At 30.9% G+C, this 25,177-nt stretch overlaps 1 protein-coding gene across 4 annotated transcripts; it reads left to right on the top strand.

Annotated features, from left to right (window-relative positions):
- LOC139513005 (flotillin-1-like) lies at positions 1-24,855 on the top strand. Of its 4 annotated transcripts, none has more exons than XM_071301052.1 (12): positions 1-164; positions 2,556-2,631; positions 5,674-5,764; positions 10,053-10,196; positions 11,859-11,978; positions 12,532-12,627; positions 17,529-17,681; positions 17,883-18,064; positions 18,584-18,629; positions 19,081-19,218; positions 20,374-20,538; positions 23,134-24,855. In XM_071301052.1, the coding sequence occupies exons 1-12, from the start codon at positions 119-121 to the stop codon at positions 23,158-23,160; spliced, it is 1,284 nt and encodes a 427-aa protein (XP_071157153.1). In that variant the 5' UTR covers positions 1-118; the 3' UTR covers positions 23,161-24,855. The 4 variants fall into 4 exon arrangements, with proteins under 4 accessions (XP_071157153.1, XP_071157152.1, XP_071157155.1 ...); XM_071301051.1 differs by lacking the exon at positions 12,532-12,627 and adding an exon at positions 12,777-12,872; XM_071301054.1 differs by lacking the exon at positions 5,674-5,764 and adding an exon at positions 8,523-8,613 and having other exon boundaries at positions 22-164.
- Positions 24,856-25,177: the final 322 nt, after the last annotated feature.

Raw genomic sequence — 25,177 nt, forward strand, 5'->3', positions numbered from 1 at the left:
GACCCTTTTTTTGTTTCGGCCAATCAACGACAAGCTTTTCATTCAGTTCGGCTTGCATAAACAGGAACTTGGATAAATTTTGTGGGGTTGGGTTCACAGATTTGCAAAAGTCTGCAACATGGGGTTCGAAACATGTGGACCGAACGAAGTAATGGTTGTTTCGGGTAAGATTTTATTATAATCAGGTCATAATTACGGTCATACATATCCCTCAAATAGACGCTGAAACATTTTTTTATGGGTTGCTACTTCAACTCTGTCTCTGTCCCATCACGGCATCATCTCATCATAAATACATAATAAAATTTAATATGGGATCATACAATATATACAGTCTGTACTTAAATGTAATACTCAGACTCAAGTCTCCTTTTATGATTTAACTTAGAGAAAGAAAATAAAACAGTTTTGGATCTGATAAAGTTATATGTGACACAATCAGTGAAAAGATTTGTTGGGAGTTTGCCAAAGGAGGTCATGAAAATAAATTTGTAGCTGTGAAGTTGCTAATATGAGAGTACCCAAATTGCACCTATATTTTAAATTTTTATCACCAACTTTTTTTTAAGAACCAGACAGATTGTGAATTATTGTTTTAAAATTTTGTTAAGTTTTGAATACACCTAATCACTATTTGTCCGCCATTACTGGATATCACACAGGTTCCCGTAAAATTTTGACGTCATAAACAATATATCTGACGCCACAATAGAAAAGTGATTGTTGTATGCTTCTAAAGTACAAGCGGCCGGGTCAGCCGGGATTAGTGATAAGGTGTATAAGTCTGTGGGCTACATGTACAATGAATAACAGTGATCATGATCACATTCAACAGTATAACCAATGTCATTATCACTGTTCTTTGATATGGGGAATTAGGCCGAGAAAAAAAAGATCGAAGTTTCCGGTAACCCGACCGACCCTGTTTTTTAGCCCCGACCCTAACTTTTTTATTGGATCTTCAAAAAAAAATATTAAAAAATTGTATCAACCGACCCCGTTTTTGACACCGGCTTCTGATAGATGACATAATATTTTTTCTCTCTTGCTTCTACTTGCATAGAAAGCCAGTAAAATATTTTATTAATGTCAAAAGGTATTCCAAATAGGTTAAAATCCAAGAAATTTGCACAGCAGGTGCTTCAAAAACATTGCAAATGGCACACTTCCGGTATTTGAAACTAATTACGGATCCGGACTTGGAAAAACCATGATAATTTTCCGGATTTCATTTACGATGTCAAAAAAAAAAAAAAAAAAAAAAAAAAAGAATTCCGACCTACCGACCCTATTTTTCAAAATGATGTTACCGGAAACACATATTTTTTTTTTTAGGCCTTATGTGGCAAATGTACATAAGTAGTCATGGTCAACCAGTGCACTGGAGTTTTCCCCCATTGGCCATTAAAGGCATTATAAAAAATCCTGAAATGTATTGCTTGCAGAGGTTTTTTCTGTGTTCTCATGGCTGGACCGACAGGCCAGGACAGAACTCTTACTCTAAATATGTTATCATTAATTAGGATTTTGTGACTTTAAATGAAGCTAGTACCTGTGATTATTTAAGAAATTTGTTTTGACCTCACTGATAATGGAAAAATAAAGCAGACGAAACTTGGCGTCAGATGTTGTTGTCCAAACTTCTGTAATTTCCGTGGTACAATAAAATTTAAATAAACTTCACAAGTTACCAAAATTTTCTGAATTCTTGTTATTGTAAAAAAACAAAAACTCATGTCGTATTTAACATTGAAATTATTCCGATGTGTCCCGTTTTTCGAGTTCTAGTTGAAACGTTAAATTCGGCAGCCATTTAAAAAAAATAATCATAAGAGATTTAATGAGAGTGATGAAACTTTCCAGATGGGTCTTGTAGATCTATAGAGAGTTATCTTTCTTTATTCCAAAACGATGCTTCTACCATAAGTGCCAGCTAAAGCTGGCATATTATTAGTGAAAACTAACTCAATCTGCACTGATGCGCAAAGACTGAAAAACCATCATGACAAATTGCAAGATTAATTAAAAATTTAAAACTGTCCCTTTGAAAATTATGTATGACAAATTGACAATGAAAAAGGCCTGATTACTGGCGTTAGACAAATTCTGAAATTGAGGTTCATCAATGACAATAGTCTAAATAATTATGATGTCTTGGAAGGCTATTTAAAATTTTTGCTTTGATGCCTTCCTGCGACCATGTAAGGCGTCAAAGAAAAAAATATAATAGCCTTATAAGATCATGAAGATGTCATAATTATTTGGACTACAATCACAATATAGAGACAATATACATGTACTTTGACAAAATAGGCTGTGTTTATACTGTCCGAAAAAATGCAGGTCGATCAAGGCTTTTATAGTTTTCTCTTAGATCTCACTCTTAGATCTCACTGTCTTTCAGTTTGTTTACTTTTGATAATGTTAAGTTGCTGTTACATCAAAACTGAACATTTCTAATGACAGTTGCTTGAGTTGGAAACCCTAAGGGACATTTTGGTCTGGTACATTAAATGACTGGAAATGTAACTTAGTGAAATTATTGTCTATTGTAGGATGTTGTCATGGTAGATCACTATTTGTTCCTGGTGGTCGATGCTTTGTATGGCCAGTTATACAGAAATTACAGAGGTAAATATACAAATATAGTACAGAACACTTATATTTATATATATTGACCATAAAATAATGGGATTATTGATAATTTCAACATATTAAGAGTGTACTCGGAAATCTTTTAATACATTAAGACTTCTTTATGTATAATTTGTTATGTAAATAAAACATTGCAAACATGATTCAGATTAAATACAGATGTAAAAAAAATTGTAATTGTACATGTACGATGTTCACTTCCATTTTGTGTAAGAACGTAATTGGCCATGATGTCTGACAAGTACTAATAATAATAATACATGTACTTTATTCAGAAGGAATACAGCTTATATAATATACATGTACATTTTTACAATAGTTTTAAATGCTAAATGTAGGTCAATGTTTGAAATACATGTATTCATGTGTTGTATTACTGTTATTTTAGCCTAACATGTATATATTTTGTGTTAAATCATTATGAACTACATTTTATGCTCCAATGACATGTTAGTATTAACTTTATACAATTTACCTTGACTTGTTTCTTATACGACCGCAAACATTTTTTGCGGTCATATATTGATATGACGTCGTTGTCCAAAGACACATTGGTTTTCTCACTATAACTTTAGTTTCAGTGAATAGAAATCTATGAAATTTAAAGGCTATGACCACAAAAGGAAGATTCATGGGATTGATTTTGGGGTTTTGGTCCCAACAGTTTAGGAATGAGGGACCAAAAAGGGGACCAAATAAGCATTTTTCTTGGTTTCGCACCATAACTTTAGTATAAATGAATAGAAATCTATGAAATTTAAACACAAGGTTTATGACCATAAAAGGAAGGTTGGGATTGATTTTGGGAGTTTTGGTCCCAACAGTTTAGGAATTAGGGGTCCAAAGGGTCCATGTTAGATTTTTGATTATGGACCCAGTTTTCAAGTTGGTTCAAATCCGGGTCCAAAATTAAACTTTGTTTGATTTCAACAAAAATTGAATTCTTGGGGTTCTTTGATACGCTGAATCTAAACATGTATTTAGATTTTTGATTATAGGCCCAGTTTTCAAGTTGGTCCAAATCGGGGTCCAAAATTAAACTTTGTCTGATTTCAACAAAAATTGAATATATGGGGTTCTTTGATATATGCTGAATCTAACCATCTATTTAGATTTTTGATATTTGGGCCCGGTTATCAAATTGGTCCACATTAAGGTCTAAAGGGTTCAAAATTGAACTTTATTTGATTTCATCAAAAATTGCATTCTTGGGGTTCTTTGATATACTGAATCTAACCATGTATTTAGATTTTGGATAATATTGGACCATAATAGCATGAATAGGTAAATGTTCAATTTAAAATTTTTAAGTTTTTTATAAGTTGAAGTTCTTAGACCACATTCATTCTGTGTCAGAAACCTATGTTGTGTCAACAATCCAAATTCAGAGCTGTATCAAGCTTGAATGTTGTGTCCATACATGCCCAACTGTTCAGGGTTCGAACTCTGCGGTTGTATAAAGCTGTGCCCTGCAGAGTATCTGGTTTTTCATATATTTTGGTTTGAAAATAGATTTGAAATTGGATAAAAGTCAGTCCAGATCAAATATGAAAGAATCTTGTACTTTTGATTTTGAGATACAAATGTACCTGTACATGTAAATGTATATAAATGAATAGAACATGTTAAAAGGAACAACATTGTTTCTAAATTTCTTTCAGTTTTGTTAGTACCATCAAATAAGGTGTGAAATGTTTTGTTGATCATACCACTATACATGTAGATAGAGGTTAAATACATATTTCATGATGTCATCACTGGAATATATTTTTGTAGGTGATTTTGAAAGAGGTGTGATTTAGGTGGAAGCATTCATAACATATCATATCATGTTATTCCCCTATAGTTGTTAACTTCCTCTTGTATCTTTGATCAGTTGTCTCATTGGCACAACTGCTTAATTTTAACATAAGATTTTTATAAATTCTTGGGCAGTAACTAAGTACATGTAGTAATGTCTTCTAAAATCAGATTACAAGTTAACTTTGCTTCTGATACATGATTACTAACTCTTTTGTGCTGACCAGAATGAATCTGAACACTTTGACATTGTCTATTGAGAGTCCACATGTATACACTGCTCAGGGCGTGGCAGTGTCAGTTACTGGCACGGCTCAAGTAAGTTAATTTACCCTGACTGTCACTATTTATTGTGATATATATGTATAACTTCTTGTTTTTATAGGTAGAGTATTGTTGCCTTGGGATGCTGCCTCCTGTTGTTATTGCCTGGCCATATTTTGGTTTTATTGCCTGACCATATTTTGGTTTTATTGCCTGGCCACGTTTTGGTTTTATTGCCTGGCCATGTTTTGGTTTTATTGCCTGGCCTCATTTTGGTCTTATTGCCTCACCATATTTTGGTTTTATTGCTGTTCTTTTGCATTGTTGAAATTCATTTCATGAAAGAGAATATTTTTTGCTACCTTTTTGTTTACACTAAATAATTTCCCACTTCTTAAATGCATTTTTATTTTTGTCTGTGAACAAGTTAAGTTATATCTATATATGATCATAAACTTTGTTGTCTCATATACAGTTTCAAAGATATAATGTACTCAATAACAAAATTGATAAAATTTAAAAAAAATAGATAGCTTTTTTTTAATAGTCAGAATGCATTTTACCAAAAATTTAGCTACAAAAGTGCTTTTTATGGACAACATAAATTGGAGTTTTGAAAAATGAACTTGAAAATATGAATGAATAATCCAAATTTTTGACGGAATATGATAGGTATATTTGTCTTGACCAAATTTTTGAACATAAACAACATCAGCATCTAAAATATTATGAAATATCATGACTAGAAAGGGAGACCCAAAGCATCATAAACACTCACTATTTTTCCAGGTGACCTGTATATTGGCATCCCTTGTTCAGTTTTCCCTATTAGAGATTAATTATGCATCTATGTGTAGATTTGCATAATCCTGTTTTAGTTTAGTTTTGTTTTATGTTTGCAATGGTTATGTTGTTTTGTATAATTTTGTTAATTTTGAAGCATTTGATTTTCAGACTCTCCCTAAACACCATGACTTTACACATTGAAAGTCCAAATGTGTACACCCAATTTGGTGTAGCAATATCAGTTACTGGTGTTGCACAGGTGAGAAAAGAACATTTTACAATATTCAAAAGTTTGGAACTTTCCACTTTAATTTATCTCTCTTAGTCCAATAAAGTAAGTTTTGAGGGTCATGATGATTCTATATACATGCATTTCAAATGAAATTTATCTTGTACATGCAATTCTGTTGGCATTTTCAAATTTTTATCATTGTACATGTATACTAAGACATTATATAGATTTGGCCCAAAATTCTTGTCAAGCAAAAATTAGTACATGTAATAAAAATTCATCTTTTTATATTAAAAAAAAGCCAACCTGATAGTTGAAGAAGTACACATGTATTAGATTTTAAAGATACTATATTACACATTGCATTTAAAGAACCAACTTTGACAAATTAAGAACTCATTTTATTGGACAAGGCATCCACTTGCTAACATTTGCATTTTTCACATACTAACAGAAGCCAGAAATGCATGGTTTTGGGAACCAGAAGTGGTAGTTTCTTTCAGTTTGCATTATGAGGTGATGCTCATTCAAGTTACATAAATTTTTATTATTATAATAAATTTATTTGTTTTTTTTTGAGGTTATTGAATTTTTTTTACAACATTTGAATTTAAATGCAGCAAATATGATATATAAATGGATTTTGATTTGGTTGTTTTTCATTATGTCTCATTTTTTGTCATTTTATTCTAATGAATTTCAGTTACTTTTCCTTGTGTTGTGTCAGAGTTAGTTATTTCTCTTTCATATTAGATTTTTGTAATTTTCTCTTTATCAAATCTTTTCTGTCAAATACAAATATTTATCCCTGTGTCAGCTGCAAAGAATGATCTTGATTGTGAGATGTAGGAATGTTAGTGCTCTCACATGTACAATTCTTGTCAAATTTTTTGGAAACTTATATCATATACATATGTAGCTTTATATATTAGAAATGTCTTGGACTAGATTTAAATCAGTGCCAATCAATTATTTTTAAAAGAGTTAACATTATGCCCCAGTCTGTACGGTTAGCCACTGGTCCGATGCCCCAGACTAGTAAAATTTCATTTGGACTAGTAAATTTTTACAAAACTTTGTTTGGCCAAATAAGAAAAATGTCAGAATATTGGTCTTCGGACTAGTAGTTGAAAAAGTTTTTGGTGCAGACTGTGCCCTTGGAAATATTGATTATATGGAAAATTGCATTGTTAGCACTCTCATGTGTACAATTCTTTGAAATTAATTATAACGAACATGGCATTGTATTTGCTCTGAAGCCTTCATTTCCTATAAGATATTTATAAAGAGTTTTTAAGAACCCCCCAAAAAGTGCCTTTTTAAGTAATTGCCTGGTACATTTGTACCTTGAAAAGATAAAATATGTGCAATTTGGGGGACATAGGAACCCTTGAGACAGCTTAGTCCAAGCAAAATTTATTTTGATTTCTGAGATCGTGAAATTGTCCATTTACCTTTTTCCCCTGTACAGATTGAGATACTTTAACATGTTTAATCTTCAAAGTGCTTAAACAGTGAAATAATTTACCACTTCTTGCATGTCTTGTATTAACCAATACTATTATGCTTTTTTGTTGGTAAAGCAAAAGAAATGCAGTTACTTGTTTGTACGCATGTCTTTGTTAAAATAAGCATATGTGTTTAAACATTTTTATAAACTAATCAATATTGGCAGACATTGCATTATGTACACCTATTGCTTTGCCAACAATTTTCTTCCTATACTTACTCAGTGTTTTTTAGTTTTGCATGCTTAACCTTATATCCTTTGTTGACATTTTATGATTTGTTTAGTTTTTGTTGTTGCTACTTGCTTATACATTGTAACTGCTTTGTTTTTAGATTATCACTGAATACCATGACTATCCATGTAGAGAGCTCAAATGTCTATACACAACATGGTGTAGCTATTTCAGTACTTGGTATTGCCCAGGTGATGTAGTGCATGGTCTGAGCCTGCAGATGAAGAAACCCCATGTTTTGGGTTGAATTATAGAATTTTTTCTGTGCATAATGATGCTTTGGAAATTTCTTCAAATTCAATATTGAGAACTGAAAATGAATTAAAAACTTGGCCATTCAAGATGTTAAATATTTCCTTTGAATTATTATGAATAGCAAATATTTACAAGATAAAAATTATCATCCCTTTAGCAAGTTTTTTTTAACTTCCATAAAACACTTCTTTTCTGTCTGTTATGTGTCTATATTTAACCAATATTGCCGACAAATTTTCAAAGTATCAAAAAAGATCACTTGAAACTTGCATGGTTTTCTGTTGATTTTGAGAGCTATGTGATTTCAGAGTCCGCCTTAATTTAATGACTCTCCATATAGACAGTCCTAATGTGTATACATTACAAGGAGTAGCAGTTTCTATGAAAGGGATTGCACAGGTAAGAAGTGAAGTCCGATATACCGGATGTAAATGTGTTTAGTTTTCATATTTCGCTGTCTTGAGCGTGGCCCCTGCACCTTTGCATGAGTTTTTCCCCATCATACCAGTTCACTTGATTTAGAGTAAGAAGGTAATTATCAGCAAGTCTAGACTTTTTTGCCATCATCCACTGTCACAATGTGAGTAAGTATAAATATTTACGTAAGTCTTCACTACACATGTACATATAGCTGTAGTAGAGGGTTGTCTTCCCTTTGTTTAATGTAATCAAACTACATGACATGTCTTCATGTTAATAAATAATAAAGCATACATTGTCGGTAGACCACTACAGCGTATAATGTAATGACTTTTCTGTTGAAATGGAGGAAACTGATTTGCTTTCAGGCTTGACCTTAATCTTATGACCCTCCACATAGATTCTCCAAACGTGTACACCCTGCAAGGTGTTGCTGTATCTATTAAAGGCGTAGCACAGGTAAGGACAGTTTGATTAAATAATACAATAGAAGTCAGATGAGTTTTTATCTTATTGTGGCCCAAGCCAGACAAGCTTAAAGGTTAAAGGTTGACATGAATGCATTCACAGTGTAACTGTAACTGAAAAAAGTGTTTAACTTTCTGAAACACAAATGCATACATAACTTACATATATTTAGATAATACCAAAAACTTCAAATTGTACTAGTTAAGCTGTATTCAGAACAAAATTTAGAGGTGTTATCTCTTTGTTATTATAAGCAGAAAGGTTATGACAAACCTTAACCAAATGTTATGATATTTAAATCCTGTCCAGCACTGACCATCTCTTTCCACTTCTTCTCTGCCTGTCTAGGGTTGTAATCATTTATGTTAAATCCTTAAATGCAGTTGTTTCAAGATGTGCATAATATTTGCTTTTATATAGATTTTGTATAAATTGTTGTTGAAATAGACCTTCACCATGTTCACCTTAAAGTCATATTTTAATATTGTTAAGTAAACTAATATAAATTTTGGCCCTGAAATGTTTATCTTTAAAAATGTTGTGAAAGTTCTGTGAGATTATACATTAAAATGTCCAATTGTTTCAGTGAAAAAAAGATTTTCACACATTGCGTTATTTTTGATGTATGTATGACATCAATATAAGTGATTTTCTCTAAAACCTAATTCTTTTCCTATTTTGGTCAAATTCAAGACAGTCTTCTGAAAAATTAATTCGCCAAAAAATGATTTTGCTCAAGTATTCTTTTGAACCATATTCTTTGATTTTGAACAAAAATTTCAATAGAGGAGTTGGTTCACTAACTGATAAGAGGTGAAGGTAGCACCACACACAAAACAATGAAAATAGGTAAAAAAAATGACCAATTTCTTAAAAAAATTGACAAATATGAAATTTCTTCCTATTTCAGACTTATATGTGTAATTATAGAGCAGATCTTCACTTTTACGTAGTAAACGTTCACAAATAATACATTTATCTATATATTCACATTAGATTAACTCAGACAGTTGAAGTTATATGAAACTACATTTTTCTTGTAATAGAAAACTATGCATAATATTCTATACCACAATTTTTACATTTAACTTGCATTTCAGATACAATGTAGCAGTAATATTTCAAAATTTGTTTTAAGATATTTCTCTTAGTCTTAAAAGATAATTCCTTTTATATTTTCAAAAAAAAAAATAGAGTGACAATTTTAATGTAATTTTGAGATTTGAAAACCATCAATATTAAACATTTACTTCTAAATTTAGATCAAGCAATAAACGTAATTTTAAATATCTATATATGACATTGTTTCAAGACTAATTTAGCTTCTCAGTTTGAATTGTTAACATAATACATAAAGTATTGTATATGTACATGATGTATGAAGATGCTTTTTAGCATAATCATTTATATTTTTACAACTTTTATTATAGGTAAAAATTCAAGGATCCAACCAGGACATGTTAGCATCTGCTTGTGAGCTATTTTTGGGGAAGTCAGAAGCCCAGATAAGAAATGTTGCCCAGGAGACACTTGAAGGACATCAGAGAGCTATCATGGGAAACATGACAGTTGAAGTATGTACACTTTGGTTACACTCAATCACAACCATTGTCCTAGTTTTTATAAGACGGCAAAAAATAAATAAATTTGGTCGTATATTGCTACCAAGTTGTCGTCGTGTCATCGTCAGCCTCGTCCGGAAATAAATGGTTTCCGGATAATAAATAGTATAAGTAAACAGAAATCAATAAAATTTTAATACAGGGTTTATAGCCACTAAAGGAAGGTTGGGATTGATTTTGGGGGTTATGGTCCCAACTCATTTCAGATTTCAGAATTTTAAGAAAATTTCTTCAAATATTTTTTTTTTTTTTGGGGGGGGGGTCAATTTGCAACAGCATAAGCATTGCACAAAAGCAAAAAAATGAATATAAATTCAAATCATACAACCAATTTGAAGTTCTTTGAATACAGTTATTATTAGAAACCTATTATGTGTCAAAAATTTAATTACAATCCAAATTCAGACCTGTATCAAGCTTAAATATTGTGTCCATTTTGGTCCCAACTTTTCAGGGTTGGACATCTGTGTATCCAGTTTTGCTCAGCGAAGCAATTTATTGACTTTGAAATGGCACTTTACCATGTGGCAGAGTAAATTTAGTAAACTGAAACTATAAGACATCCCATTTTGTCATGACTTGTACATAATGGATTGGCTAATGGGACCATTGTTTGTAGTAATAACATTGGTATTATGGTGTCATTTGCCATCATAAAAACAAAATATTCTCTTCAGAAAAAGTCTGAAAATTTAGATTTAAGTTAAGTCGTCTTGCAACAGGCATTGACATAATGTAGATGTCTGTGTGATGTTGAAGACAATGTGTTAATATGGAAATGTCATTTTTAGTTTAATTGTTTTTTAGTGAACGTTACATAGAAGAATAAACAGTAAACAATGGTTCAGATAAAATACTTTAAGTGCAATCTATTTTTATGCAATGCTAAATTTTTATTTGTATGGAACTTATGTGGTGGAAAAATTAAACATTTAAATCTTGTTTCAAGCAATATTATTGGTTACATAGTGTGCTAGTATATGGGGATCTTCGCTCTCACCCCATATGGAATTTACTGACCCCATATATACTGTATAAGGTAACTAGCACACTTTATAACGAATTTATCTTAACGTGTGAAATTTAGACTAGTGACCTATCAAAATGAGCAAGTCTTCAATACTGTTAGCATTAAGAAACTATATACTTCCATTGATCTTGCAAAAACAGATACCAACAATAACAACTTGTTAGGTTTTAATGTGCTTTATGAATTTATTACAATCTTAATCATCAATTTCTTTGTCTGTTGAAACTTTTAGAATTTTTTCTCAGTACCGTTTTGGTTTTATAAAGGAACGTAACACCACTACTAACTGTGTATGAAATAAGCCCAGCTTCCCTACTACCTTATATGGTATATAAAGGGATGTAACACCACTACTAACCGTGTATGAGATAAGACCTGTCTCCCTACTAACCTAATATGAAATATACAGGGTCTCCACGTGGGCGCTTTTAACCCATCACATTCCTAGAAATGTATAGGAGGTACACTGTAAGAAAATTATATGTCAATTAATATTGAGCCGAGCATTAGAAACCTTTATCCATAGATGTTTTCTGTCACAAAGGCACAAAAACTATATATAATGATTGTTTTGTTTTGATCAGGAAATCTACAAAGATCGTAAGAAGTTTTCGAAGGCTGTGTTTGAGGTGGCATCATCTGACTTGGTGAACATGGGAATATTTGTTGTCAGTTATACCATTACTGACATCAGGGATAGTGAGGTAGGCATATATATTATAACAAACTTGTTTCATGGAAGTTTTTAGAAACTTGTTTCAAAGGTTTCATGCTACATGTATTATATTCACATTTAATGTTTTGTATATTTTTCTTACTTCTGAAAGCAGTACCAAGAATATGAATTCGTCTAGAGCAAAATGTAAAAAATATGAACTGTTTAAAAATGCTATTCATTATGTCATATACAAAAAATATTCCAGTCGGTGAAACTGGTGAGACATTTCAGTGTGTATTCTGTTGTTACATGTATACTAAGCAATGATCTATTCATATGCTGTTTACTTCAATCTAATTTCATTTGAACATTATTTTTGTCATTTTATATGTTTACAGCTTGTAGAAAAATATTTGGTATTACATATGCAGTGACATTGTTTATCAACCTGAATCAGAATAACGCATATGTTTATAATTATTTAGTAGCTTTGGAAAGGAAATGGTTCTATCAGATACTCAGGTTAAGAGATGTCATATCAGAATTTATTTTTCAAATTTAACTTGAGAAATGATTGGTAAATGCATTACAAATTTCAGGGTTATCTACATGCTTTGGGTATGAAACGTACTGCTGAAGTAAAAAGTGCTGCTAGAATTGGTGAAGCTGAAGCCAAGCGTGATGCTGGAATCAAGGTGAAGTTTATCGCACATAAATTACATATTTATTTCAGGAATATTATACACGGCAGACAAAAGAATGCAGTCACTGCTTGCTGCTTGTATACATTGTACATTTATTTATGAAAAACCCTGTTCTCTCAAGTACTAACCTTTTTCATTAGGGATATTTGAAGTCACTTGGATTAGCTCGTACTGCTCAAGTTAAGCGAGATGCCCGTATTGGTGAGGCAGAGGCCAGAAGAGATGCCGGTATTAAGGTATCTTGTTGTGTGCTGCCCTCTCAGTGAGTGGGAGGAATTATTAGGAAATCACATTCACACTTCAGCAGATATGCTGCTAACATTTAATATCACTGCTTTCTGTAATATAAATAGGTGAAATATTATTTAATCTCAATATGTCATATTGATTTAAGATATATGATATATTCATGAGTTTTTATACAATTTTGAAAATGGTAATTAAAATTTTAAAAAATCAGAATTAAAAAAATCAATTTACTTTGCAAGCCACCTAAACTTTGTAAAAAAGGTAAAAGTCAGAAATTTTAAGAATTGGTATCTAGATGAATGATTTTCAGCTATGTATTGTAGAATGTACTGACACTACATTGACTATTTACCATGATTAGGATTTGATTTCTTTCTCCTGAACTTTCATATTAGTGCATGACGTGGCTATATTTGTTCCTTGTATCAGTAAAATTATTTTTTTTTTTAAGCCTGGCATATGGTATTTTTTTATAGATTTTCTGCCATGACCATGTGCATCTGTTGGAACATGGACTCCTTCACATAATAAATCTACAGTCCTGTCAAGACTAATGGATCTCTGTGAAAAAAGCATGTACATACATACTACATACATGCTTCTATTAGATATTTTTACCTGAATCAACTTTACTTTTTTGTTGATATGCCATCTTATTGAAATATCATCCAAAAAACAATTATTCATGCACATCATGTGACTGATGTCTGTAACATTTATGACCTGTTCAAGCAGTAAAGTTGATAAAGAAACTGATTGATTATTAGAATGAAATGCAAACCTATGCCTTTAACCAATCATATACTATGTATCAGTAGATATTTAATTTACCTTGTATCATTCCATGCTTAAACTTTCCCAATACGGTACCATGCATCAATATACATGTATGCTGTGCTATTCCCCATTTATACCATGTATCAGTCCTTGATCCCGTTTCATCTGTCTTTGATGGTACTGCAAGCCCAGTAGTCATGGTAGTCAGCACACCTATACTGACATAATATATTATTGTTCAGTCATTTTCATTTAGTTTTCTGTCCATACAAGTTTTGTCATTTGAAACACCAATTTGTTTCTACCCTGGGGAATAGATAGCTTTAAACATTTGGTTTTTAATTTTTTTCAACTTCATTTTTAATTTTGCCTTTAAACTGTTTTGTGTGCCATTAAAGAGTCTTGTGTAGACAAAACATGCATGTGTATGGCATACTAAATTATAAACCTGGTAACCTTGATGAGTTTTTACAAACTGTTACTTTTCTCTCATAACATGAATCAAAACAATTTAAACTTATCCCAATACCAACAATCAATGTTTAACTCCATACTGTATCATTCCATACTGTCCTGTTTTATGTTTGAAGTCATCATGTGACAATCCTTTGTCATGTGACTATCTGGTAAAGTATTTTATATTAGTAAAAGCTAATTACACAATTAAGGAGTTAGAATGTACAATGTGTACAATAACTGATAAACTAGTGGAATAAATTAAACTTAACTGATGTTTGAATGTGAAATTCCAATATCTCTTATTTGATACCTTTATACATGTAATTCATCATTGTGTTGTTCTAGGCTTGCTTACATTAATACACTCACACATGTCATCATTTTTCTTTTATCATTTTAATTTTCTAATGCTCTAGAACAGCTCTTTAGTTTGAATATGAATTGTTTTAGTGGTAGCTATAAATAAATGATACATGCATATTGAGCTCTCATGTGCATGTCATGTGCTTGTCTTGGTATCTGGAAACTCTATGTCGATACATAATAAAAAGGAACACATTCTCTGGCAAAAAGTAGTCAGTTGGGATTGTGTAAGATTTTGAGTTTACAAGAAGCAAGTTTCCCTAGATACATGATTTAAAACCTTGTTTCTACCTGTTTCACTAAAGACAAAAACAGGTCTAGTAACTGACTGTCAAAAAGACCTTGGGGTAGGAAACTTTAGTTTAATAGCTATATATAGAGGAATGAGTTTGAAACTCATGTTTTTATGCATCTATAATTTTTTTAACGAGTTTCTTCATAACTGTTAATATCAATAGTTCTTTTGAAATTGATAAAGATTTTAAGACTGCTGTAAAAATCAACTAAATATAGAATAAATGGAGGTAGAACCTTAATATGTCTGCTTTGGTCATATCTGGAAGAGCATTTTGATTCTCAAATACTTCAAGTATAGAATTCGGCATATCCCACAGTTTATTTCTGACTGTGAGAATTTTTTCCTTTGAGATATATAGGCTATTTTTGACCTGTTTAAATCAAATATGTAATAAAAAATATGCCTTCGTGTGCTACTTTTTGAGTAAATTGGGGTCGAATTTCAGATATTTGCTAAAAATTCTGAGGAATTTTTCCTCTCGACAGAAATGCATAACTTTTTTGTTTTAAAAGATAAACACAAGCTGTTTTTTGTTAAATTGTTTATAAGTTCTCTTTTAAACAAGTATCCTATAAATTTATGGAATATTTTGTTTAGAAATAACTGAAATTTATCAAATGTTCATGAATGTAGAAAAAAACAAAAGTTTTAGCTGTATATTTATGGAATTTAAAAAAAAATCCATCATTGACTTTTCATGAAATTTGGTACAAATAATCTTCATACGCAATCAAACCAAATGTCATTTTAAAACAACGGGGTCCATGAACTCGTTTAAAAGTTAAATCAGTTTGAATGATGAAAATCAGTCAAAAAATGCATCTTTTCCCGATATGGTGCAGTTTGACATCTCAAAAATAACATTTTACGTTAGTAACTTCATTACCTCCCCTGTCACTGTAACATATGCCCTTAAGTGACTGTTAAACTTAACTAAACCCATTAGAAAACTTTTCTATTTGCAATTAAAAAAATATAAGAACATATCAATGGGGAAATTTTTTGCCTGCCAAACTATAAATAGAATCGCTTTTATGTAGCGGTGCTAAGGCAGATTATTAAGACTTGCCCTGTTCAGTAATATTCTGTTTTCGTGATGTGAAACACTGCTAAATAAGGTGCTAAATGTTTTCAAATCGATAAGAATGTGTATATATGTGAAGATTTACTTGTAATAAATGTTTACTAATGATATACTAGTTCTGTGAAAAAAATAAAGTAAAATTGAAAATACTGAATAAATATCAATATCTAGCGAGTTTATTATTATTGATTTATAAATAACTTAAGTATCTTTCGTTATAAATGAGAACTAATGTTTTACACAAAAAATTTAAAGAAGTTTTTCATCCAATAGTCTTTTATTTGCTTCCTTTCCTAGTCATGACAATTCTTCTGACCATTGATAGTATTGTTAAGCATCTATATTCTATACTAAGGTCCATTAGAACATTTGCACTCACTTAACTATCACACTGAAAAAAACATAACTGGTTGTTTATTTGCATAGTGAAAACAAATGTAAATGATTTCTCTTGTTTGACTGAAATAGATTTTTTTGGTAATCTATTTTTCTCTGAATATAAATACTGTTGTAGTTTTCATGTTTATTTCTGATCAGATCAATATCAGTCTAGTTCTATAAGCATGCCTATTATTCTCATAGGAATGTCTAATTGATCATGCATTAATTTCTATTGATTTATGTTTCCAATGTCAATATGAGATATGTTTGTAGAAACAATGATATCTCCAACATGTCTAATATGTCTTTAAATATATGAATAATTAATTTTCAAATTTTGATTGATTTCCCTATAGATTTGATATTATATAACACTATTGATGTTTTGTTACATACACTTATAAGCTAATATCGGTCACTAGTAAGTCAGTATGGTTGTTGATGATAGCATTGTAGATCTACATAAAACTTCACTATCATCATGCTAAGTTGGGAATTAGAACAAATAAGTTGTTTGACCTTAATTTCTATGTTTAGCCCTCAGTTTGACCTTAATTTCTATGTTTAGCCCTCAGTTTGACCTTAATTTCTAGGTTTAGCCCTCAGTTTGACCTTAATTTCTAGGTTTAGCCCTCAGTTTGACCTTAATTTCTAGGTTTAGTATACTAATGTTTAACTTTTGATTCAAGTAGTTTGATGTGTATTGGTAATATACTTTTAAAAATGCATCAAATATGGAAAATACAGTAACACATTATGTTGGAAGATATGACTTGCTATCTTGTTGCTATTACAAAAAATGTATCTTATATATAACTTATAAAAAATATAATTTGAAAGGCAAATTGTTTTTGGACAAAAAGGAAAATCCCTACTGGTCAAAGAACTAAAAATCAATAAAAATACAAAAAATGTATAGCGCCATGTAGGTGTAGAAAAGGTGTTTCCCTAATGATAATTCTACGATTTGGCATGAGAATATAAGGAGAGGGAGGTAGATCCATATTTATTTTAGCTCCATATATCCAAGTTATAACATATCTCTCTCTGTATACTTTTTTATAAGGCCCAGTCCATCTTTTAAAATTTGATTGCCTAAAAGCAATAGTGAAATAAATCCATGAAGCAGTTTTTACCTTAAAGTTTAGATTGTTCCAAAATGATGTTAATAATAAATCATTTTGGTGGGAAATTTTTTATATAAATATTTATTGCAATCTTGATTAAAGAATTTAATGTTTGTACATGTATATCATTATTTTATGATACATTTTAAAACAGGAAGCCATTGCAGAAGAGGCAAGAATGACTGCTCGTTATGCTAATGATGTAGAAATTGCAAAGGCCCAGAGAGATTTCGAGTTGAAGAAGGCACATTATGACCTGGAAATCCAAACAAAAGCTGCAACTTCAGAACTAGCTTATGACTTACAGGTTATTTTTATTCATTTGTTAAATTAAATCTATGAATATTTTTGTAAAACAAAAGATGATTCTGTTGAAAATTTATTCTATGAAACACTGCAATATGGCCAATGAAGAAAATTAATGATATTGATATGAAAACCGAAGAAAGTGTAACAAGAAATTTGTCATTTCAAACATCTTATTGTCATTTCTATTTATTATCAAAAGGCTGCCAAAACTAAACAGGCCATCAAAGAAGAACAGATGCAAATCAAGGTCATTGAAAGGTCACAACAGATTCAGTTACAAGAGCAGGAAATCACCAGACGTGAACGAGAACTTGACGCACAAATCCGTAAACCAGCTGAAGCAGAGAAATTTAGACTGGAAAAAATTGCTGAGGCTAATAGGTAAGGCATAAAGATTTTTTGTTAAAGATTGCAAGAAAAAAATAATCTAAACCATTATCAGTCAACTACAATTATTAAAAAGGAAGAAAAATCAAATTAAAGAAATTGCCTAAATGTGTGTCATTGCTATTTAATGATTATTTTAATTTCACATTGCAAAATTAAAGTTATCTTTAACCTTCAGTGCTCACCAACACTCTGATTAAAGTTTTAAGTCAGTGTGAAAAGTCAGCATAAAAACCTCAAAGAAAATATATCTCTTCTCATAAATAGATGTATTTGCCACTGGATGTCAAGCAAACCCCAATAAATCACTATATTGTCTTTCCCATGACAACAAGCATTTATCACACTAGTCTTGAAACAACTAAAACATTTTGTTTAAACCATAATTGTTTGAAATTATTTCAAGTTGAATATGAAATCAGTACATGTATTCGTATGTTTTCTTGTGTCATTTATATAGGTCAATATTGACTATATTTTGTATGCCATGTTGAACTGTTTTATATATTATAGAAAGAGAATTGTTCTGGAAGCTGAAGCTGAAGCAGAGTCCGTCAAGGTATAATTACTTTAGTAAAGACATTATCTTACTTTAAAATTTAAGTTTCTTGGATACTGTTGAAATAAACATTTAACAATTCTTTTTAAAAGCAATTTTATAACTGAAGAAACATCACAAATAAATTTTAGATGACGAAGCAAGGAATAAATTAATTTTAGAATGTAATTTGTTAAATTTTTCCTATATTGTCATTAAAACTAAAGCTTTTACACATATGTTCATAGAAACTACTGAAGCAAATCTCATCCAAATATATATGGTATTCGTATCTTTGCATTATGATGGATCCATGTAAATGTCGGATTGAAAATAAGAACAGGAAAAACTTGGGGATTGAAAATGTTTTAATTCTTATTAATGAACCATTGAATATTGGACCTTATATTTTTTTTAATTTAATTTATCAATTTATCAAATATATTTTTACTAGAATTGATTTTGATTGTAGTTGAGGGGTGATGCCGAAGCCTACTCCATTGAAGCCAAGGCTAAAGCTGAAGCTGAACAGATGGCCAAGAAGGCTGATGCCTGGAAAGATTACCAAGATGCTGCTATGGTTGACATGATTCTAGAAACACTACCAAAGGTTTACATTTATTTTCATTTCAATGGATAAAAATCAGTATATTTATTTACTGTCTACTTCTTTTCAGTCTAAACAGTTCTTAAAATCATGGGGATGATATTTTGGTTATCTGTTCTGTGATTATGTAAAATTGTTAATTCAAGATAGACTTGCCACAATTTTTTTATCATGGGTGGGAAAATTTCAAACAACTGTCTTCGCTAGAAGCATTTGCTGATTCCAGGAACAAAAGATTAGACATCTTATCTATCTTAATGCCCTATTTTATTTGTAATGAAATCTGGTCAGTCGTTTGCTTTAGATTTTATTTTTATTATATCCCTGCTGTAGTGGAGGGAATATTACGGCTTACCCTTGTCCATCTGTGCGTACGTCCCAAAATTGGTTTCCATTCTCTAACTAGAGTTTGTCTCAACCAAATGTTATGAAACTTATACAAAATGCTTATTACAACATAACACAGATCAAGGCTAAATTTTGGTAGTATCACCTATACCATACTAGAGTTATGCCCCTTTATAAATGAAAAATTTGCAAAAGTTTTAGTTTCCGTTTTCTAACTAAAGTTTGCATCAACCAAATGTTATGAAACTTATACTCAATGCTTATTACCACAAAATACAGATACATATGTGAATTTTGGTAGCCTCACTTTAACCATTCAAGAGTTATGCCCCTTTATAAATGGAAAACAATGCAAAATGTTTAGCTTTCATTCTCTAACTCAAGTTGCCTCAACCAAATGCAATGAAACTTATACACAATGCTTTACCACAAAATACAAAGCTAGTTGAATTTTGATGGAATTATTTTAATCATTATAGAGTTATGCCCCTTTATAAATGAAAAAATTACAAATTATTTAAGTTTCCGTTCTGTAACATAGTGTATGAGACCTATACACAATACTCAATACTTATTACCACAAAACTCAGATCAAGTACACATTTGTGTAGTGTCACTTTTTATTGTTCTTGAGTTATGTCCCTTTATTTGGGGACACATTCTTCATTTATTTAAAGATAAAACAATTATTTGATAATGAAATTTTTATGATTGATTTCAACCATGAGCCAGAACTAGTTTACAAGTGTAAAATATAAATAATCTGAATATTAGTTTGCATGAAGTTAAATATTTGCCATTATGTTATAGATTGCTGCTGAGATTTCAGCCCCATTGACTAACTGTAAGAAGATCACCATGGTTTCCAGTGGTAAGGGACCAGTAGGAGCTTCCAAGGTCGCTGGAGAAGTTCTGGATATCATGGAGAAGATTCCTCATGTTGTAGAAAGTTTGACAGGAATTAATATTTCAAAGGTCAGTCAAGAAATCAGACTTCAAAACCCTGGCTAAAAACAACTCAAGCATGCTCTTATATTCATTATATTGAATCTGCTAATGTGTTTGTCAGTTTTTATGCCCCACCTACGATAGTAGAGGGGCATTATGTTTTCTGGTCTGTGCGTCCGTCCGTCCGTTCGTCCATTCGTTTGTTCGTCCGTCCGTCTGTTCGTTTGTCCGTCTGTCCCGCTTCAGGTTAAAGTTTTTGGTCAAGGTAGTTTTTGATGAAGTTGAAGTCCAATCAACTTGAAACTTAGTACACATGTTCCTTATGATATGATCTTTCTAATTTTAAAGCCAAATTAAACTTTTGACCCCAATTTCACGATCCACTGAACATAGAAAATGAAAGTGCATGTTTCAGGTTTAAGTTTTTGGTCAAGGTAGTTTTTGATGAAGTTGAAGTCCAATCAACTTGAAACTTAGTACACATGTTCCTTATGATATGATCTTTCTAATTTTAATGCCTAATTATATTTTTTATCCAATTTTGCGGTCCATTGAACATGGAAAATGATAGTGCGAGTGGGGCATCCGTGTACTTTGGACACATTCTTGTTCTTCTGGCTTCTAAATGATAAGGGTCAACCTACTAGCTATTTCATGAAATTTAATTGCTATATCTCTTTTAATATTTATATAATAAACATAGGTTCAGTTTGATGAAATAGATCTGTGAGAATTTCTGTATGTCGATGCACAATTTGATCAGGTACACTCTGATCCAAAAGTTGTTGAAGCCAAAGGTATAAAAATGTAAGGAAAGCAGGAATCAATCAATCAAAACAAACCACTGTTGTAACCTTAGTTGGTGTAGAAATAGCAAATTTGTCAGCTGAAAAATTGTTCAGAGTAGAATTATTCAAATATAAGGATTACTTGTAAAACTTCATGAGTCAACATGAAATTCCATACTTGATAGGTTTCAGACAAACACATTTTAAAATGATATGCATTTGCTTATGGTCTTTGTAAATAGGGTATTTGAGTTTATAAGATTTGGATACACTTGATTTGAGGTCAATAAGTAATTCATGAGGGGCCTGATGGGTTATTTTCGTTCTTCGTGATCAGCGCATTTTTGCTATCGTAATCCGTTTTTTTTTATATTTTCATGATCATGGAAATTAATTTTATGTGAATCGTGATTGACAAAAAAATCAACTCATGAATCTTGATGAGACTCCCCATCTGGCCCCTCAGTAATGGTAGGTTAATCATATAATATTTTTATGGCCCCACAACGAAGTTGTCGGTGCCATATAGTTTTACCCTTGTCCGTAATTCCGCCATTCCGCAACAAACCATTATACAGAGTTTTTTTCTAAACGCCTTCAGATATTGGGCTGATTTATGGTATGTGAGTTCACCATGATGAGTTACAGATCAAGTTTAAGTTTCTTTTTGCTCTGCTAGTTTTTGCCAAAATTACAGGCTTTGGACTTTGATAATATTGTTGAGAATCACAGTTATACAGACTTTTTCTAAACTCTTTCAGATATTGGGCTGATTTTTTGTATGTGAGTTCACCATGATGAGTTACAGATGAAGTTTAAGCTTTGTTCCGCTCGGCTAATTTTTGTTGAAATTACAGGCTTTGGACTTTGATAAATTGTTGAAAATCACAGTTATACAGACCTTTTTTCTAAACGCTTTCAGATATTGGGATGATTTTTGGCATGCGAGTTAACCAAGATGATTTACAGATCAAGTTAAAGTTTTGTTCCGCTCGGCTAATTTTTGCCGAAATTACAGGCTATGGACTTTGATAAATTGTTGAAAATCATAGTTATACAGACTTTTTCTAAATGCTTTCAGATATTGGACTGAGTTTTGGTATGTGAGTTACTCATGATGAGTTACAGATCAAGTTTAAGTTTCGTTCTGCTCCGCTAATTTTTACAAAAGTTAAGGGTTTACAACTTTGAAATTTGTTGAAAATCACAGTTATACAGACTTTTTTTCTATACGCCTCCAGATTTTGAGCTGATTTTTGATATGCGAGAAATAAAAATAAAAATGTAGGTAATGAGGCAATGACCTGCATTGAGAGAAAAAACTATGATAAAGATCAGTTACTAATAAATGTTCAACACATGGAAATGTTTTCACTGAAGTTGTTGACTTAACCAAGCAAAAGAAATAAAAATTCTTGTTATAATGAAACACTGTTTTTGTGTCCACATGTGTTTTTGATATTGCAGATTTTTCAACTTTTTGACACGGGGCCATTTGTGTCGCTTTGACACATCTAGTTTTTTTTCTATATTTAGAAAAACATCTAACAAAACGAACTATATACATTGAGGAGCTATGCACAGGCAATAAAAGAATGACATTTTAGAAATAAGGGTGACCTGAACTTAAGTTGCAATTCTAAAAATTTTGTAATTGGCGAAGTCCTTAGTTCTATTGTCTCCAAATTGTCAAAAAGTATCAGGACCTAAGAGCTACTGTTCCCAGCTAGGTACCAGTCAACTAGTAGACACTGTCTTTTTATAAAATTGTATGATAGATAAATAGTTGCATGTTATGTTAAGAATAATATTTTTTTTTTTATATATATTTCAGAACATCAAGGCTGCAACAAGACGATAAAAAGCATTTGAATGAACTTTTAACCTAGAATGAACTTTGAACCTTTTTCTGATACTCTAAAGTTGTAATTACGCATCATTTCATTTGTGTGTGTTATTGTTCGTTGTGTATATACTATCAGTATGTTGTTAACTTATATTACTTAGATACACTACAAGAGAATGAAGAGATCTAGATTGCCACTGTGTAATATTTATAGTTATTTTAACACTAAATACTATCATATAAGTGAATGATAATTCAGTCATTAAATGTTATTTAACATTCTGTATTTTATACATGGACTTTTATATTTTATTATTACTGTCAGTACCTTGCAGCTTTTGTCCAAACTACTGTTGACCACTGTGTATATGATTACTATGAAATATTTTTTTTTATATGATATGTGTCATTGTAAATTCATTGTAAGTTTTTCACGAGTAAATTTCATAATTGAATCAAGATTTGCTGCGATAACAACTTGTATGCTATGGAAAAAAGTAAATGTTTAACTGATTTGATATCAGACATCTTAATGTTTATTGTACATAGTTCACATGTTTCTATATGAAGCTGACATGGAATTTTTGGCCTTATATTTCAAACATGAAATTGCAGTATTTTATCCTCACAAAAAAATTATAGTATCTAACTTTATAATATTTTCAATAACTAGTCTAATTTTAAGTTTTAAAAATTTATATGCATTTTTTTTAATTTCTTGTTTTGTATGTAGAATTAGTTATTTATAAGAAGGGTATCTTTGTGGTATTTATCTATATGGAACAAGGATAGAGATAATTGCTAAGGGAAAGCACAGTGGGCAAACACAATTTATAAATTGTAATTTTCATTTGGATTTTTAATAACCTTCATGCAGATTTTCTCTGTAGTTTGATTGGAGATACATTTAAATTGGGATGAAGTAAGTGTTATGATGGAGACATTTAAAACAAAAATTCAATTGAAGCAAGCTGCAATTTTTCTTATATTTAATTGTGAGTCAACATCTGATAGAAGAACTAGCATTAAAAATTCCGGGATTTGAAGAAAGTGCAACAGTATTAAACTTTCCTTTTCTTCTTGCATGAGATTTACTTGAAAATTACTTCTTTTTTGTCCGATTCCTTAATTTGTTTTTAACTCAGGGTTATCTTGTATATTTTTATGGCAATTTGTTGTTACATTTGTTATTTTATTGATTAAGATAAAAAATTACATTAATACTTTGTTTTAATCAGATACTTCATTATAATTCTTTTTATCCTGAATTAAAATACTGTTGACAGTCTGAATATTTGCAGTTTAAAAACTTCTAAATTCTGAATGCTTAGATTTAAGTAACTATTGAAAAATGTATTTTTATGTAGGAAATTTGTTTTTTAAAATGATTAGATTTGTGTGTAATTTTAGATATGATCATGATTTATTTTAAACATCTGAATACAATCTTGAAGATGTTAATAATTTGGTGTGACCTTAATAGTCCGTAGATTTCTTTTTGTGTCCAAATTTTAACTTTATTGAATGGGTGGTATTTTTAGGAACAAAGATAAAACCATCCTATTGTTGGAATTAAAAAATAAGAATCATCCTGTTATTTATTGCAATATTTGACTATATTCATATAACAGTCCAATACAACATTATTTCATTGTCAATACAATCAAATATGTATAATCTGTATAGTGAATAAAATATTTGTACTCCTTATACTTATTCCTTTTTGTTTTGTTTTGTATTTTCTGTTTTGATCTTCTGATTACTTAATATTTGATGGCAGATGTCATGTTTGACCTTCTAGGAAACTATAAGCAAATACAATCCACATTCCACTTTTCATAAAGATTCTGAATAACTATATTCTTTTATGCTATTTTCATCTCTTTCAGCCCCTGTCTTAACTTTTACAAAAATCTTCTTTAAAATTACATGGACAAATGTAATCAACCTTGTCCACAACAATCAATGGGGTATTTGTTTTAAAAATGTGTACTATTGCAAAATATGCGGTATGGGCTCTTCTAATTTTGAA

Source organism: Mytilus edulis, chromosome 2 (assembly GCF_963676685.1).
Source record: "Mytilus edulis chromosome 2, xbMytEdul2.2, whole genome shotgun sequence".
In the NCBI taxonomy this organism is placed as follows: Eukaryota; Metazoa; Mollusca; class Bivalvia; order Mytilida; family Mytilidae; genus Mytilus; species Mytilus edulis.